Source organism: Protopterus annectens, chromosome 2.part2 (genome assembly GCF_019279795.1).
Source record: "Protopterus annectens isolate FY-2018-M chromosome 2.part2, PAN1.0, whole genome shotgun sequence".
Lineage (NCBI taxonomy): Eukaryota > Metazoa > Chordata > Ceratodontiformes > Protopteridae > Protopterus > Protopterus annectens.
This window is the reverse complement of record NC_056730.1, coordinates 515,747,851-515,766,435: the sequence shown is the minus strand read 5'-3', so window position 1 is coordinate 515,766,435 and position 18,585 is coordinate 515,747,851. Positions and strand designations below refer to the sequence as shown.

Here is an 18,585-nt window from a genome sequence, read left to right as displayed (position 1 = left end):
TCGAGCCGATGGAACTAGCTCTCAAGCTTTTAGAGTGGTCGAGTCAGAGCCGAAGGTCGGCTCTGAACCCATCCAGCAAGAATGAAGGCGAGATAGACAACTTAACATCATCTCATATACAAAAACAAAATCTTATATACAAAAGTTTGTATATTTGTCAGCTCGGATCCAATACGGATCCGTATTCCCGCAGGTTAAAGACCAAATGAAGTAAACTACTTCAGATGATTTTTTTCATTAAGCTCCAAAGCATTTAAGATAGGAAGGAAAGATGAACAAAACAAGGCATGGTTAACTAACCTGGTATGTCAGCAGGAAACTCAGCCAGTGTAACCAATAAATGAACTCCTCTCAATCCTCCAGGAAGGGGGAAGGAGGGGGGATGCAAGAAGGAAGGCAAGATGAAGGACAGCAAACATGGAACGTTATGGTAGGTACATAACTTCTTTATGTTATGTTGTCCCATCTCGCCTTCATTCTTGCTGGTTGGAACTGTCCCCAGCACCTAGTTCTTGGGTGGCTCACTGGAACAAACTCTTCAGAACCATGGAACCAAAGGATGCCCTATTCCGGGAGACCACATCCACTTTGTAATGAGTGATAAAGGTATGAAGATTTGCCCATGTTGCTGCTCCACAGATTGATTCTAAAGGCAATTTAGCTTGGAAAGCAACAGAGGTGGCTAAGGCCTTGGTTAAATGTCCTCTGGGCCTTCCTGGGAGTGTCTTTTTATGCAAATCATATGAATAACTGATTATGTTTGACACCCATTTTGATAAGGTCACTTTTGAAACTGGAGAACCTTGTTTATTGTCAACAAAGGATACAAACAATCGGTCTGATTTTCTAAGGTCTTTGGTCCTGTGGAAATAAAAATGTAATTGTCTATGAACATCTAATTGGTGGAGTCTGTACTCTGCCTTGTTGCCGTAACTGGGGAAGAACACAGGAAGCTCAATGGACTGATTTAAGTTATACTCTGAACATACCTTTGGCAAAAAGGAAGGATTGGTCCTAAGACAGATTCTATCTTTGTGAAAAATGAGCTACGACGGGTGAATAGACAAAGCATGTAATTCAGAAACCCGTCCAGCTGAGGTTATAGCAACCAAAAAGAGAGTTTTCCAAGATAGAAATTTCAGGGGACAAGATGCTGCTGGTTCAAAAGGTGGCAGAACCATAGAAGCTAAAACAAAGTTTAGGTCCTGGGGGGGGTGGTTCTCTTACCGGAGGCCGTAAAAGAGTTGTACCTCGTATGAATGCTCTGCACAACGTATGGGACATGATGTTAGAACCCAAGTCTCCTACATGAAAATTGGAGATGGCAGCTAACTGGACCCTAAAAGTAGCTGCAGCTGCCCCTTTTGCAAAGGTTTCAGCTAGAAAGTCAAGAATCTTGTGAACAGGAGCAGTGAAGAGATCAATGTCATTACTCTTCGCCCAATAAGAGAACCTCTTCCATTTGCTAGTATAAATCCTCCTGGTAGTGGGCTTGTGAGAGGACACTAGGATGTGTTGCACACCTGGATAAATGTTTGGGAGCCTGGCTAAGACTGGAAGTGGAGGAACCAAGCAGTCAGCTTGAGAGTTTGAAGGGAAGGATGAAGCTCACCCGACGGATGTGTCAGGAGGTCCAGAACTGGGTCCAGTATCCAAGGCTCCAGTTGAAGATAATGGCGAAGAAATGGAAACCATATCTGACAAGGCCAGTAAGGAGCAAAAAGGATGAGTTTGCAACCCAGCAACTTTGCTTTTGAAGTAGCTTTGGAGGAATTAGAGGGAAAGGTGGAAAGGCATAGAGTAGCTCGGGAGGCCAATCGTGAGCAAGTGCATCCCTGGGTGACTGTCCCGGAGGGGGTCTAGGGGGAAGTAGCTGCTGCATTTGTTGTTGAGCGGAGTGGCAAAAAGATTGCAGCATGGCTGGCCCCATGTGCAAAAAATCAAGTCCGCAACTTCTTGCTTCAGGGACCACTTTTGAGGCATGAGGATAGCCCTGTTGAGCCTGTCCACTATCATGTTGGATTTTCTGGGAATGTGCGTCACAATCAGAAAACATTTAGAATACATCGCCCATTCCCATACTCGAAGCGCCTCCCGATACAAGGGGTAAGATCTGGTTCCATCCTGCTTGTTGATGTATCATACCACCGACGTATTGTCTGTCTGAATTGCAATGGTCCCAGTAGGTAGAGAGTCTTGAAGTGCTTGCAACGCCAGAAGCACCGCTCTCATCTCTAGAACATTGATGTGCAAATGGTATTCATGAGGTTGCCACGTTCCATGGACAGTCTGTCCCAGATAATGCCCACCCACCCTATCTGGGAGACGTCCATGGTCACTGTGGCTACAGGATGGGGGTCTAGAAAGTGTCTGCCCAGAGTCACCTGGGGGGAGACAAGCCACCATACTAAGTCCTTTTCGCAAGTTTCCGTGATCAAGATCATGTGTGACATTGGTAAATCCTGGAAAGACCACTGAGCGAAAAGAAGCCACTGTAGAATCCGCATGTGGAAGCGTGCCAAAGGAACTAGTGTAATTGCAGCAGCCATTGAGCCCAAGACTAGTAAAACTTCTCTTGCCTGAACTCTCGTCTTTTTTATGAGAAACAAAACTTGCTGATGAATGGTTGACACCTTGTCTTGAGGCAGTTTTGCTATCATGCATCTTGTATCTAAGTCTGCCCCTATAAAGGTAATAGACTAAAAAGGCAACAAGGCAGACTTTTCATAGTTTATGGTGATGCCTAACTGGGAACAAGTTTGGATTGTGTAGTCCCGTGCTTTGATCAGTTGATGTTCGGTCGTAGCAATGAAGAGCCAGTCTTCTAGATATGAAAACACATGGAATCCTAGACACCTCAGGTGAGCCATGACCACTGCCATACACTTGGTAAACACCCTGGGGGCTGTGGTGAGACTAAAGGGCAGGGCTCTGAACTGATAATGACTGGCTCCCAGCCGGAAGTGTAAGAATCTCCTGGATTGCCTGTCCATTTTTATGTGGTAGTACGCGTCTTGGAGATCTATGGAGCACATCCAATTGTCCTGACTCAAGAAGGGAAAAATGGACTGTAGTGTTACCATTCGGAACTTCATCTTTTTGACTGACTGGTATAGCTTGCTGAGATCCAAAATGGGTCTCCAGTATCCTGTCTTTTTTGAAACTAAAAAGAACCTTGAGTAAGTTCTGGATCCAATTTGGTCTGCGGGGACTTCTTGGATGGCTCTTTTTTCTAGCAATCTTTGAACCTCTAGGATTGCGTGATCCCAAAGACTGGATGGAACATCTGGGATAGAATGTTTTTCTTTTAAGGGGACTAACTTAGAAAAAGGAATTTTGTAACCCTTTGATATTATCGACAGTACCCATGTTTCTCTTGTGATAGTTTGCCAGGCTGCTGGGTACAGTGATAGTCTGCCCCCAACTGCCTCCAGAGGTGGACAGCCGGGCCTCCCTTCAAGAGTGCTGGAAGGGCCTAGCAGAGAACATATCTTAGTCACCCTGCTGTTGCAGACACCCTCTGCTGCGAGGGCGGCCTCTTCTGTTGTTGTATCCCCCCTGCCCCTGGGGGAAAAATCTCCATGTGTGTCAGCCAAAGCTCCCTGGGATTTTCAGAACCACATCTTTCCACTCTTCTGACCTTTAGGATAGGGTCTAAATGGAGTGGAAGAATGAACTCCTATGGTAGAGAGAGTCTTGCCATCCTGTTCACACCTGGTGAGAGTCTCTTTTACCTGAGGCCTGAACAAAGACGAGCCATCGAAGGGGGTGTTGGTAAATGAAGACTTAAAAGCTTCTGCAAACTGACAAAGGTGCATCCAGGAGTGTCTCCACAAAGCTACTCTGGTACCTACTGCCCTACTTGCTCTATCTGCTGCATAAGAAATGAGCCTCATGGAGGAGTTAACCACAGAGGTCAAGGTCGCAAGCTGGGGAGCTGCCCTGTTCGCAACTCCCTCAGCTGTGGGATCATGCAGGGTATCTCCTAGCTCCTTCAGGAGATCCCTCTGAAGTCGTGTGAAGTGAGACAAGTAATTCAGCGACCTGAGAGTAAAGGTTGCTGAAGAAAACATATGCTTCCCATACCTGTCCATCATATGAGACTCCTTGTTTGGCGGATGGACAGATAAAGAAGTTTCCGCAAGTTCCTTTTTAGTGGCTGCTGCCACCACAATGGCATCAACAGGGACCCCTTTGGAAAGGAAAGACATCCTCAGGAGCTGTAATAAATTTATTCAGCCTCCTCTGAACTGGTGCCATGGTCTCTGGAGTGCCACACCTTTCGACTCACTACAGACAAAAGTGGGTCAAAAGGCAGAGACACCCATGAGGTGGAGGATTGGGAACCAAATGCATCCAGGTAGACAGACTCATCCTCAGAAGGGGCTAGGGACTTCCAGCCACCCCTCTGTCTAAAAATTTCCAAGATGTCTGAAAAGGAGACATCCTCAGAGGGGGATCATAGGGAGCCTTCCAATTCATCAAAGTCTGTATATGAAGTGATAGACTCACGGGAGTGTAGATGCTTCCTCTTTCATTTCTTCTTCTGAGGGACCTCCTCTGAATGTTTGGGGGAGGTTTCGGAAAAGGTGAGATCACCCAGTGGGGCATCCTTGGGCACAGGTTCCCTACACTTGGAGGCAGGAGGAAGATCAAAGGCAGGAACAGGCAATGATGGAGAAGGAGCCAATAGAGCTGAGGGTGGAGCAGTCTCAGGAGACAGCACACTCCTCATCACCTCAAAGTCACCACGATCCCAAGTCGAAGAAGCCACCGGCTCTGAAGAGCCCAGAGATCTCTTGCGAACTGGGAGAGATGGCTCCAAGGCCGATGGGGGAGCCGATCTCACCTGCGCCGAAGCTTCGAGAGGGAGAATGGGGTCAGACACGGGTCTGATGCCACTTCCCCCCTTGGAGCCAGAGAGAGGGCTTCGGCACCCAGATTCCTCTTTGGACTGAGACATCGAGGAGATTGGAGTGGTTATTGGAATCGATACAGGAGAAGTAACCGGAACCGACAGTCCCACCACCACAACCTCCATGCACTCTGTCTCCGAGTTCAAGAAAGTCGAAGGAGGAACCAATGGAGAAGCTAGATGGGCCGAAGGAGCCAATTCCTTATGGGCTGGGCTTGATAGTAATTTAGCAAGTGCCTGTAACTTGAGGAGTCTGTTGACCAATCTCTTCACGTCATGATCCGAAAGCCTGGAGGACCAAGAGGAGTGCGAAGAGGACTGGTGAATGGCCTGCTCCAAGTATCAGCAGAGGAGATTGTGGAGCAGAGCATACCAGCTCCATAGAAAGAGACCTTCTTCTCTTATGGGTCTGAACTGGCTCCGAGGACACAGATGGAGCCGCCGAAGACTTAGCTTTGTCAGAGCCAATGCTGGGAGCCGACAGAGCCGAAGGTTTGCAGTGGATTTTGTATGTTCTGAACTCGGAACCAATGGCTTAATGTGTTTTTTGGACACTTAAGCTGGCTAAGGACCCTGAGACAAAGAATCTTGAGGGTTCTTAAAAAGACCACAAAATATTAATTAATTTTTTCTCTCCTGCAGGACTCTGGAACTGAAGGCATGACAGCTTGAGCATGAGTCCTGCAGGTGAAGAGTCCCTAAACAATATACACAACTCATGTGCCCATCCGTAAGGGACATTTTTTGGCAACAAGAGTTGCATTTTTTGAACCCAGAGGGGTTTGACTCTTTGGACATAGTGTAACATTTTTCTACAGCACTAGAGAAAAACAAAGCTATAAGGTAACAGCACACAACAACTAACTGCTACAAGGCTGTAATGGCTAGCCCAAACAACAATAAAAGAAAAACTTTTTTTTTTTTTTTAATAAAGGGGAGAAGAAAAAAGGGGGCGAGCCACTAACTTAAATGGCGGCTCCCCCAGTAGGAGACCCTCTAACTTAAATGGCTATCCCAGAAAGGGTGGGGAAAAATAAAAAGAACCCTCTAATTTAAACGGCCTTGAAGAAAAAGCAAGGCCTGAGGAGAAAACGACGGCCAATAAATACCCAGAACAAGAAGAGGAAGGGGTTGTTAGACTAACAGAGGATAGTATACACTCTAACGAGTTAATATTACCACAAAACTGTGAAAAGGATAGCAATAAAGTGAAACAATTACAAAGTACTTAGCCTGAGCCAGCAGTCGCAATCTCAATGCTGCAAGCGGCAAACAAGATCTGGGTAGCTACCTCTAGGCATGTTGGGATAGGGGTTAGCCTCAAGCCAGTAAAAGCTCTTGAGCTATAGTAAATGGGCTGAGTCGGAGCCGAGGATCGGCTCTAAACCCAACAAGCAAGAACAAAGGAGAGATGGGACAACATAACATCCATAAATTCTTAACTCTTTTTTGGTTGCACAAAAAATCCTTTGGGAGCTAAGAACTTTGATCCCAAACATTATGATCATCTTGCCCTTTTGCTCACAGGTAGACTGCTTGCTTGTCTCTGACTTCTTGTCCAAACAGCAAAGAGTTGTCAAATAGGCCAATCATAAATGTTGCTTTGAAATGGTCTAAAAAAATCAGACAAATGCAGAAAGGCCTGTCTCCTCATAGCTAGGCCTGATCCTGCTGCCCTGGCTGCCCCATCTATTGTGTTATAAATTAGATGCATGGACATGGAAGAAATCATACTAATAGTAGCTACCTGGGTTTGTAGATGAGAACATATGGTGCCTGCTGGTAGCTGTTTCAATGTGTCTGACATCTTTTGTGCAATGTCCCATTGAAACCTCTCCATATGCACGATGTAGTTCAGGGCTCCAACTGAAAATGTACTTGACTCATAAACATGCTTCTCTAACCTGTCCATTATCCTAGATTCTTTATTGGGAGGATAAATGTACTAAGCATCCTCAGGGATACCCTTCTTGGTAGTCACAGCAATAACAATAGTGTCCACAGGGGGCTCTTTGCTCCAAAAACGATCTGTCTTTGGGGGTATGCAAAATCCTGTCAGGTTCTCTGGGGATGGGTTTAGTCACATCCATCTCTTTTCACACCTTGGAACAGACCATGTCAACCAGCTTAAGTGGAGGAGGCACTACTCATGCAGATGGGGAAGAGAAACTGTGGGCCTCATATAAACTTTGTTTTTCCAGAAAGGTGGTATTCATTGATCATGAGCCCCTCAGTCTCATCATCTACAACATTTCATTAAAGGAATGGTCTTCTGGAGGGGACTTGGAAAAAAATCTCTCCTTCATCCAAATCTGTATCTGGGGTGAGAGGCTCAGAAGGGGAGTCTGCTTCTTCTTGCACTTACTATTTCCTCCATGGGAGGGTTAGGCTGCTGAGCTTCCTTGAAACTGTCTGAGGAAAAAAAGACTCCAGATCTCACCAGTTCTGACCAAAATATACTCTTGTCCTAGGAGAGCAAACTGGATGTTCTGCCCAAGTGTCCAGACTCATTGATGTCTAGAGGCAGCATCTGTGCCACTGTAGCTATAGGCACAAAGGGTCTATATTAAATCAGCAAACACTTAAAATAGTGAATGCTGATCTATCGACCCTTTAAAAGTGCAAGTTTGAAATCCCGTAGACACGGAACAGTGATTTTTGTTTTCCCAGGGAAAAAAAAATCATTGTTCCACAAAAAAAAAGTTCAAAACACTAAATAAAGTGGGGGGCTTTGCCCCCCTACTTAAATATACCAATACCGAGACTGCACCACAGTGGAGGAAATGGCAAAGTCCCGAAAACGGCCCAGCGATTTTTTTCTCCTGGGAAAAAAGAAAATCGCTGTTCTGTGTCTTCGGGATTTCAAGCTTTCGCTTTTAAAGGGTCGATAAATCAGTGTTCGCTATTTTAAGCATTCGCTGATTTAATATAGACCCGGCACAAATGCACTTGATGCAGTACCATTCTGCAGAGATAAGTCTGCTGAAATACTTGGGCCAGTTGTAATTGTTGATGATGGCAGTGAGACTGGAATCTAAACCGGAAATAAAGCTCTCACCACAGGTGCAAAAACTTCAAAAATCAAAGCAAAGACAGAGACCTTCAGGCCATAGCAGTCATAAGCCAATCTCTCCAACACTAAGAAGGGCCTGACAAATTTACAGCTGAGGGCTCACCTCTGACCCCTGAGGACCTAGTAACTATAGGTGCCAAAAGGATCGATGTCAAGGCTATCATTTGTAAGAGAGGAACCCTCTGTGCTTGAGCCTTCACCAGCTTCAGAGAAGTGAGGTCAATCTGCACCACTGGTGCCAGCACTACAGGCAGTGCAAATCCAAACACTTTCAGTATCAAAATCAGGCCCAGAAGAGGAAAGGGAAATGAAAGGTCTTGAGTCAGTCTTTGGCTGCTAGCATGAAGCTGTATCAAATCTTGGCCTTGACAAAGGCACAATCATGTGATCACAATCCAGCTGTGTAGTCCTCCTCAGAATCCTCTACAACCATACTGAAGCTGTAGAAGGAGGTTTTGAAGATATCAATTTTGATAGTACTCTCTTAGAAGAAAAACTTCCCATTCTGCACCGAACAGTGGAGTCCTCCTTGGTGCCAGAGAAATCTCATCACTGAAGAGAAGACAACCTGAGCCTACTGGGGAAGAATCTAGGTGAAGAGACTCTGGGTCTAGGAGGGGACATACTTGAAGGTGGTATTGTCAACTGAGGTGGAATGGCCAGTCTGGGTGCCTTAGCTGCTGAAAGCTTCTCAAGCACAGAGGGTTCCCCTTCTTTTATTCAGTAAGAGTGTGTCCCAGCAAGTCCATTGGACAGAACTGATATGGATAATTCCCTTCACCACCAGTATATTGCACCAATCCACAAGAATCCCAGCACTAAGCCCTTTACAAATGGTGCAGTCAGCATCCAGACGCAGTGCTCACAAACTAACCACGCAGAGATAATGCAGCTGTTGTGAGGGCAACTTGTTCCCACACAGCTTTCACTTAAGGAAACCGTGCTTGGTATCTTTCTCCACAGTCACCATCACACAAATAGATCTGTCAAGAAAAAAAATGTAATTTTTAAGTCAGTGCAACTGCATGAAAACCTTTACTAGTGGGAAACGAAAACATGATCAAGAAGGAATCAAAACAAGATCATAAAGCTAAGAATAAATGGTAGCAAAAAGGGCTATAAGGGGTGTGAATAGCTAACCGAGGATAGCAGAAGGAAAATAAAGTCTACTGTACTTAATACAGAAATACACTAATATATTTTCTCCATGCCCGAGCTCTGAAGAAAATGTCATTGCCTTGCAGGTGGTAATGAGATCTGGAAGACTCACAGCAGGATGTATTATTGAGACAAAAGAACTTGAGCTTCTGATGAGTGTGCTGCTGTCACAAGAGGGCACCAAATGCACCAGCCCTGCTATTCCAGGGTCCAGACAGGACCTGTGAAATTCATTGTTATCAATGGGTACTCAGTATTTTGGGTCTATAGAACACAGAGGGATGGTAAATGAATTTACTTAGTTTAAGGGGACTACCTTCACAAAATTATACTTTTGTACTTACTAACTACAACAAATAAAAAAGCCAGGGAAGGGAATTTTGTGGTCAAATTAACATATGAGGTGAACAAACAAAAAGTCCCTGGAGAAGTCTATTTATGGCACAGGTTCTGTGATGCACCTTCTCAAGAAAACAATGACATGTCTCCTTTTTTCCCAGCTCCTCACTCAGTTCACAAGTGATTAACCTATTATATTTATATTTCCTACAACTCATCAACAGAGATAGCTTTGTTTTCTCTCCTAACTTCAACTTTTGATATACAAAGGAAAAGGACTTTAACTCACTGCAATAAGAATAAACCTTACAATCAAAAAATAAAACAAAATATTGAATACAAACCAAGAACTCCACATGGCAGAGAAAAGGAAAACACTTGCACAAGAAAACTGTCAAAAGCTTTCAAATGCAAATTTGTGTTTATTAATACAACAGATTCATGGAAAACATTATATAGACCAAGAAACCTTGGGCCATTTGGAAAAAGAAATGACTGAGGATGTGTGAAAATATAAACAAAACCTAGAGATTTTTGAAAGGTATAAAAAAGAAACATCGACATGGGAAAGAAAGAGAGATATGATATGGTGTAATATTTACGCAAAGGTCAAAGCCAAACTAATCAATACAAAAAGAGCAGCTCCAAAGATATCTGAAGAGCAATACAGGCAAAGGCACCCAGATATGGAAAATTTCACAATACAAAAAATAAGATCACAAAGGGGGAACGCAGAACAGAAGTTTAGTAAAGTAGAAGTTAAACAAATAGAAGCTGAAGATGTGGAATACCTGTGAAGTGAAGGATCTAGTGTAGCAAGCCTAATACAGGTCATATCTCAGCATGGTGGTTCAATGAGTCCCCAAAATAACTAGAAAAAAGGTGGAGCAGGAGACATCTGAAGAAGAAATATGGTCATGGGAAAGAAAAACAGATTTAATACGGTGCAGTATTTATGCAAATGAGAAAGTATAACTAATCAATACAAAAAAGGAGCACAGAAGATATTTAAAGGAAAAACAGACAAAAGTATCCAGATATTGAAAATTTTACAATACAAACAAATAAATAAATAAGAAAACAAAGGGGGATAGTAGAAAAAGAGGAATAGTAAAGAAGAAATAAAGAAATAGAAACTGAACTTATGTACTACCTGTGAAGTGAAGGATTTAATGTAAACAATCCAACTTTGGTAATGTCACAGCATAACAGACTAGTGAGTCCCCAAATTAAGAAAAAACACATGGAACAGGAAGCATCCGATCAGTTGTGACATAAAGATCCTCTGAAGCCTTCAGGAGACACCAGTACAAAAGTTCAGTTGGAGTTGCACAGCAAGCGAAGGAACAGGAAATGGTGGCAACTCTGATGCAATCAACTCCGTGGAGTGACAGGCCAGTGAGTTCCCATATGAAAGAGCAATGGATGACGCAGGATGCAGCTGAAGAATATGTCACAGGAAGATGTTCTGGAACTTTCTGTAGAATGTCCACAAGAAATGAAGAACAAAGAATGTGCCCTCGGTTTAGAAGAAAATGATCTACGGGAAGAATTGCTTGATTTCATAGAGATGGATAAACATATTAAGATCGATGAAAGAAATACATTACAGAAAGTCAATAAGACCCAAAATGTTAGAAGTCTGATAAAACAAATGAACACAGTAATCATGACTATTAACAGAAAGTCATGTGACATAACAGAAGTAAATAGGATATATTACTGTGCAGCTAAATTAATAAAAGATAAAGTCTTACCACAAAAATACAGGGCAATAAGGGAAAGAAAGAGAAGAAATCAAATGCCATCATGGAAATATTGAATAGAGAAAACTATAAAGCAATTAAGACAAGGAAGTGTCACTGTTAGAAGAGTACAGAAGAGGGAACAGATAAACAAAAATACTTAGAAAGATAGGCATGATAAAATCAATGTGCAGTATTAGAAAAGACCAAGATCTAGAGATTCAAAGACATTCAAATAAACTTTATTGTCATTTAGGACTATACAAGTGCAGACTAAACGAAATTACAAATGTCAGCTCATGACAGAAATGCACTGCAAATAACAAAGATACAGTGGTATCAGAGAATAACATAAGAAAGAAAATAACAACACATATGACATGCGAGAGGTAGTTCACATTACAAAAACAGAACTCAATACCCATTATCCAATGATAAATAAATACCCACCACCATCGTACACTATTGCAAATAACAAACTAATGATATCAGCAGAGGCAGAAAAACTTAATATGCAAATAAATATAAAGGAATATCACAAACGAAGCACTTCATTGATGAGCCAAAAAGTTTTATAGAGAATTGGAAAACAAAGCAAAAGGAATAGAAATACCACCAAAAAAGGAGAAATATATGCATTTTGGAGCAATATCTATGAAGATCCTGTGGAACATAATAAAGATGTTGAATGATTAGAAGAAGTAAAAGAAACAGTAAGAAGTTCAAATGTACTTGATATGAAATGGAATGAAGTAACGGCCAGATAAACTGAAACAAAATTAAAAAAAGCTCCTAATTGGAAAACTCCAGCCCCAGATGTCATACCTAACTTCTGGCTAAAAGTATTAACATCTTTACATGAAGATTTAGCCCTGAGTAAGAACTATTTATATGCACACCCCAAACAGACACCAACCTAGTTAACAATAAGAAAAATGATATTCTTCCTTATGAGTGAACCTGCAAGCTATCTTGAAAAGTACAGACCAATAATTTGCCTTCCAATGATGTATAAACCATACACTAGAAATGATGTAGTTGAGAGTTTACAGTCATTTAGAAGAAAACTCAGTCATAACAACATAATAAAAAGGTAACAAAAAAAAGTTATATTGAACAAATGATCTTTTTTTAATCTTTTTAACACTTTTTAATAATGCAATACAAAATGGTAACAATGCACATGCAAAACAATGAAAGTAATATATACTTATATACAACAAATAACTACAGATAATGCCTTGTGTCCAACAAAATAAATACATTAACAGACCTTAAGCTAGAAGGATATCAAATAAAGTATCCCAATATTCAGTAAAGTGTGTACTAAGTCTTTGGGTGCATTTCAGATATTTGTGGGCAAGTAAGTATTTAGTAGCAAGTTGTTTAAATCCATCCCAAGTGAGTAGAGATCTATCCTTCCAGTTAAGGGTAATATAAAGTTTGACAAGGAAAAAGAGTGTTATTAAGTTACGAATTTGAAGTTTGGATAATTGTGTAGGGGGGATATGTCATATAGTGAATTTTCAGGACAAAGTCATTTTTTCATATCCCTTTTTTTCCAATTGTAACCTAAGGGAGCACCAGAGGAACAAAGGATCATTTGTTGATAAAGTCATAATGAAGATTTGTAAAAATGGGAAGAATCTAAGTATGGCATGGAAAGATTCCAAAAAAAAAGCATCTGATGGCACCCCACATTCACAGATAATGGAGTGCTTGCAAATGTATAAGATATACCCTACATTGATCAGTTACATTACAGTAGCAAACCACTTTGCAGCTAAGCCATGATATAGGACAAATTATTATCCCAGGGATAAAAATTCAAAGTGGGATATTCCACGGTGACTCTTTTGTCAGCATTGCTCTTATGTCTTGCCCTCAACCCATTAAGCTGTCAACTTAACAGATTAGGTCATGGTTACAATTTAGTTCCCAGAAAGCAACATACTGTAAAGACTTCTCATTTTTTGTGGATGATTTAAAACTGTATAGTTAATTGGATGAGGTGCTGAAAGCACAACTAGAAGTGGTCAAAACTTTCTCAGATGAAACAAGAATGTCCTTTGGTCTTGATAAATGTGCAGAAGTAACATTTAAAGCAGAACACCTGCAGCACAAAATGAATATGTCTGGGACAAGAATATAATATAAAGGAACTTGAGCAGGAGGGAGTATATAAACACTTGGGAAATTATGAAGGATTGACAATAAAACATGAACAAATGCCAACAAAACTCAGTAAGGAATATTTTAGAGCACTAAAATTAATACTGAAAACAGCCCAACATCTAGGAATAATGTTCAAGCAATAAACCAATTTGGTCTTCCTGTTCTAACTTACAGTTTTGGGGTGACTGATGGACCCACAGCTGGACAGGAAAACAACAAAAATGCTGCATCTTATCAAATGATATATAAAAATTCTTGTTCCGAAAGAGGTATGGGCTTCCTTGAAATTGAGTATGTATAGATCTGCAATCATAAAACTACATACATATCTGCTGACCTCATCAGATCCAAACATAGGGAAAGTTTTGAAACATGAAGAGAGCAAGTTTAAGATGACTTCCTTGCTTAGTGTACTAGAAGCATATCAGTGTCAAGCAGGAATGGAAACCAAGTCAGAAGGATATAAAAATCAGGCAGCCATACCTGTCAAATGCACATATTTTCACAGAATGTCCAGATTTTTCCTCATATTTTTGGTCTGTTTCTCATAAAATTATGGTTTTCTGGAAAATGACTGTCTAATCATTGAGGATTGAAATTGGAAAATTACAGATATTTGAGATGCATACTTTATACCATTCAGAAAATTCATGACAATGCAAAACCTGTTATTCTATCGGCTTTCTGAGTTTACAAGAGCAATATTTAAAAACTGTCCCTATTTTTGAGCCTTCTTCACCCCATTATTTATTGCTTTGTCCAGATGTCTTGCTCTAAGAGGTTGACAGCTATGCAGGCAGCACCTGAATGTGCCAAAAAAAAAAGGATCAGGTGCAAAAGGAAGAAATTTGGAAAAGGCATATAAGTGCAAGCACAGAAAACTCCTGGAAAAACCTCATGTTGATCAGGATCTGATGCAGGAATGGCTAAAGAGAGGTGAATTTAAACCAAAAGATGAAAGGTTAATATTGGTAACCCGGAAAAGACGACAACAACATACATGTTGGTTTACAAAGTCCATTGAGCATGTGGGAGAAACAGACAAATGCAGGTTCTGTAAAACAGTTGCACAACTTATTGCTGGGTGGCGGAGGGCTTGTATACTGAAAAGCATAATAATGTGGCAAGACTGTTGCACTGGGGATTGTGCAAACATTGCAAAATTTAAGTAGCTGAGAAGCAATGGAAACATGAGCCACAAAGTATTATAGACAATGATGAAGTTTATATCACATAAAGTCACCCATTAGCAACAGTTCAAAAATAGATGTGAGAAAACGACATATAGTAGTAAATGAAAGGAAGACAAAAGTAGCATTGATCATTGAAATTGCTACAACCAATAATTACAATGTCTTATGTAGTGAGAGACAGAGAAACACAAAGTCATAAAATACCAGGATATGCAGGCAACAACAACGGCAATGTGGAGGAAGGGTAACCAGACAGGTCCAATAGTAGTAGCAGCAATGGGTCTCATAAAAAAGAATCTATAGTCTTATTTAGATATGCTACCAATACATGTAACTACATATGAGTTGCAGAAGGAGTAAATTCTGGGCACTTTGCGAGTGCTGCAAAGAGGACTTTCAACTACCATCAAAGATTTAAACAATATTAATTTCATAAACTTTAATCACACTTTGACTTAGGAATGGGGTCCATTCCTGTCATGGTATTAGAAACCCAAAAGACTTGGAGAAATTAAACCGTCAGTTTATTCTAAGGTAATGGCTGTTTGATCAAGCTTTCTAAAGAAAACCAGTGTATTGTTATTGTGGAAGGATAATTAATATGTCAGCATGTTACCTGTGTTACTATGTTATTTGTGCAATAGTTATGTACATGCAGATTACTGAAGTTTTTTAAACTTCATGTTATTTGCACATTTTCATTTGTAAAACTTACTTCCCAGGTCTCTTCCTTGTATTTGTATCTGCCTAAGTGTGATTTACCCACAAGACAAAAGTGAATGAATAAAGGGATGGATGGATAAATAGATAAATTAAAAGTAACCATGTAAATGTAAAAAACAGCATCTTACCTCAACTGAGCAGTTGTTTAAAGTGCCTCCTGCAGTCATATGCTTTGCATACTGTTTGAACTGTTGAAGTCCATCTTCTATAGCATACCTGAAGGTGTCTGGCTTCTGTCGTGTTATACCTTCCTGGGGCATTGACCGAAGCTCAGCAATGCATAAATGAAGTCTATGAAAATTTCCTTTAACTTGCTGAAAGAGAAAATGTAAGAAATATAAAGAGTAATATTTTAGATACTGAAACACAAAGAAAGAATATACCACTGCAGTTTCATTTATTAAGTCGAAGAGGCTTGACAGGTGCAGTTAGGTCTTTAGTTCTATACTTTGGCAATGGAAATCAGTATTGAAAAAAGCATCTGGTAACACGCACCAGTGACTTCACTAGTGATGGACTGCAACAGCAGGACAGGCAAGAGAAAGAGAAGAGACAGAGATTAAAACAATATAATACAAGTTATTATAAGCCACGGTGGTGCAGCGGTAGTGTTGTTGCCTCACAGCAAGAGGTTCTCCCGTTCAATTCACGGCTGGAGCACCTTCTGTGTGGAGTCCGCATGTCCTCCCCGTGGTCGAGTAGTGTTCGAAAGACATGTGTAGAATGGGTGTACCTTCGTTGAGGGTTGGGCGTCGAGCTGACACCTCGGCACCTGTAAAAAATATATTGCCAATCATTAGCGGACCAGAGTTCTGCTGTGGCGACCCCTAACTGGGAAAAGCCGAAAGAAGAAGAACAACAACATAATACAAGCTATTGTTCAAATATTTATTCCAACTGGTTTAATTCAAATTCTTTGAAAATATTTGACACAGATGCTGTCACTGTATGTACAGTGCAAAAACACTTTTGCAAGATAAAAAAGGTCAAGAAATGCCACATCTGGGTCATCCAGCAGCATTTTTTTTTTACTCCTAAAAGTGGTTAAAACAGTTGGAACTGACAGCAACTTCAGAGACAACCTGAGTGCTGACTTTTCACTTTAAGTCACCTAAATAATGCATGCCTCTCTGATGGGATACAGAACCCATAACAAAAATGATTTGATTCCCTGCTTTTCATTTAAATGAGTTTTGATTAAGGAACTCAAGCACTTGCTTAAAAGCCACTTCAGTTCAAACTACATCTGGTGGACTGAAAATTCCTAATAGTTCATTAACACTTGTTAGTGTTTCATTTCAACATACCAGTAGTATCTCACTGAAAACCTCTATTTTTCCCTGAGTGTTCTAATCCCAAAGAAAGGTCCAAGGGCCATACTGACTCATACTAGGCCAGTATATTCATTATTCCACCTCAGAAACAAAAATGTCTCCTTCCAATGAAAACAGTACTTGGAGCATTCCAATCTGATGTCTTAAACAATAGTCCCCGGGATTCAGCAAACTTCTGTGCTGTGCTCTAAAACTGACACCGTTCTGTGCACGAATGCAGGTGGTGTGTCTGAGAGCAGTGCTCTCAGTATACACCCACCCCCTGCACTCCATAATTGCCGTACGGCAATTACTTGTCAATCGGACAAGTAATCTGGACAAAGCCACACTAAGTAAGGGACAAATGTGAGATATTGCTCTCACAAACGTATAAAGTCGATAGAATGACAGGCTTCGCAGTAGCATGAAGTCCACAAAGGGCATGACGTGTAAAACTCAAATGTCTGTCATTATTTCCTAATGCAGTCCCTAATGCTTTGCCACTAGTCTGCCAGAAAGCCACAGCTGTATTCTGTGACAATCTATGCAGCTGATAGGTATGGTGGACACTGTTAGTGTCTGTGGAGAATACCTCTCAAATGCAAAGCCTGTCATGTCATCACCGTTTTAAAAGCATAGCCCCCCACAGATAATGTTGCAGAAATCAATGTGCATACCCCTACAGTACAAAAATAAAACACAACAGTTTAATTTTTTTTTCAGTCCACAATAAAGTTTAAGTGTAGCTGAGAGGATGTGCGCATTGTACAGCTTTGCTCAGCCTAGCTTACACATCATGAGCAGTTAAATAGGTATATACTTCAAAGCATAGCAATGTGAAAATAGCAAAGTGGCTAGAGTGTTTGCTTTGCAAGTATTCCCTGTTTGATCCCCAGTAAAGCCAATTAGGATTTTACATGTGAAAGCAGTACATAACTTATTTTTAATAATTAGGTATTAAATAATTAGAAGTTATGTACCTACCATAACGTTCCATGTTAGTTGTCTTCTCTCGCCTTCTTTCTTGCTGGATGGGTTCGGAGCCGACCCTCGGCTCCGACTCGGCACTTGCTTAGCTTGAGAACTCCTTTTACCAGCTCGAGGCAACCCTATATCCCATGATGCAAGGCGAGACTACCTCAGATCTCGTTTGGTAGCTAAATAACCCTGCCAATAATACTAATCCCAAAGGAAGAGCACAAGAAGCCTAAAAAAACTAGGCAAAAAGTTCTTAAGATAGACTCTCTAAAGAACTAAGGAGAGTGAATCTGATAAAGAGAACTCTTCAAGATCTGTCCAGGCCAGGGGGAAGGAGGGAGGGACGCAAGAAAGAAGGCGAGAGAAGACAACTAACATGGAACGTTATGGTAGGTACATAACTTCTAAATGTTAAGTTGTCAATCTCGCCTTCATTCTTGCTGGATGGGACCACGTCCCTAGCACCTGTATCCCGGGTGGCTCAATGGAACAGACTCTTGAGTACTGTGGAACCAAAACTGGCTCTGTCCCTGGAGGCCAAATCTAATTTGTAATGAGAGACAAAGGTATGAGGAGTGGCCCAAGTAGCTGCTGCACAAATGGTATCAATGGGTAACCTATCCTGAAAAGCTGTAGAAGTGGATAGGCTCCTGGTTGAGTGTGCCTTCGGTTTTGAGGGTAGTTGCTTGCCTCTGAGCGAATACACATAAGAAATGGAGGAAGATAACCATCTGGATAAGGTCACTTTTGATACTGGGAGACCTTTTCTGTTTTCTGCATAGGAGACAAATAATTGATCTGATTTCCTGAATTGTTTAGTTCTATGCAAATAATACCTGAGCTGACGATGGACATCCAAAAAATGAAGCTTTTGTTCAGCTCTGTCAGAATAATTTGGGAAAAAAAAAAACTGGCAGATCGATGGATTGATTAATATTAGTTTGAGAAACAACTTTGGGAAGAAAGGATGGAT

General features: G+C 41.1%; 1 protein-coding gene across 1 annotated transcript in view; it reads right to left on the bottom strand.

Moving 5' to 3' along the window:
• LOC122795687 (meiosis 1 associated protein) overlaps positions 1 to 18,585 on the bottom strand; it is a 1,351,776-nt gene that overhangs the window by 943,066 nt on the left and 390,125 nt on the right. Inside the window, exon 3 of the mRNA XM_044063982.1 lies at positions 15,450 to 15,635. Coding sequence (XP_043919917.1) covers positions 15,450 to 15,635 — 186 coding nt within the window. The remainder of the gene's footprint in view (positions 1 to 15,449; positions 15,636 to 18,585) is intronic.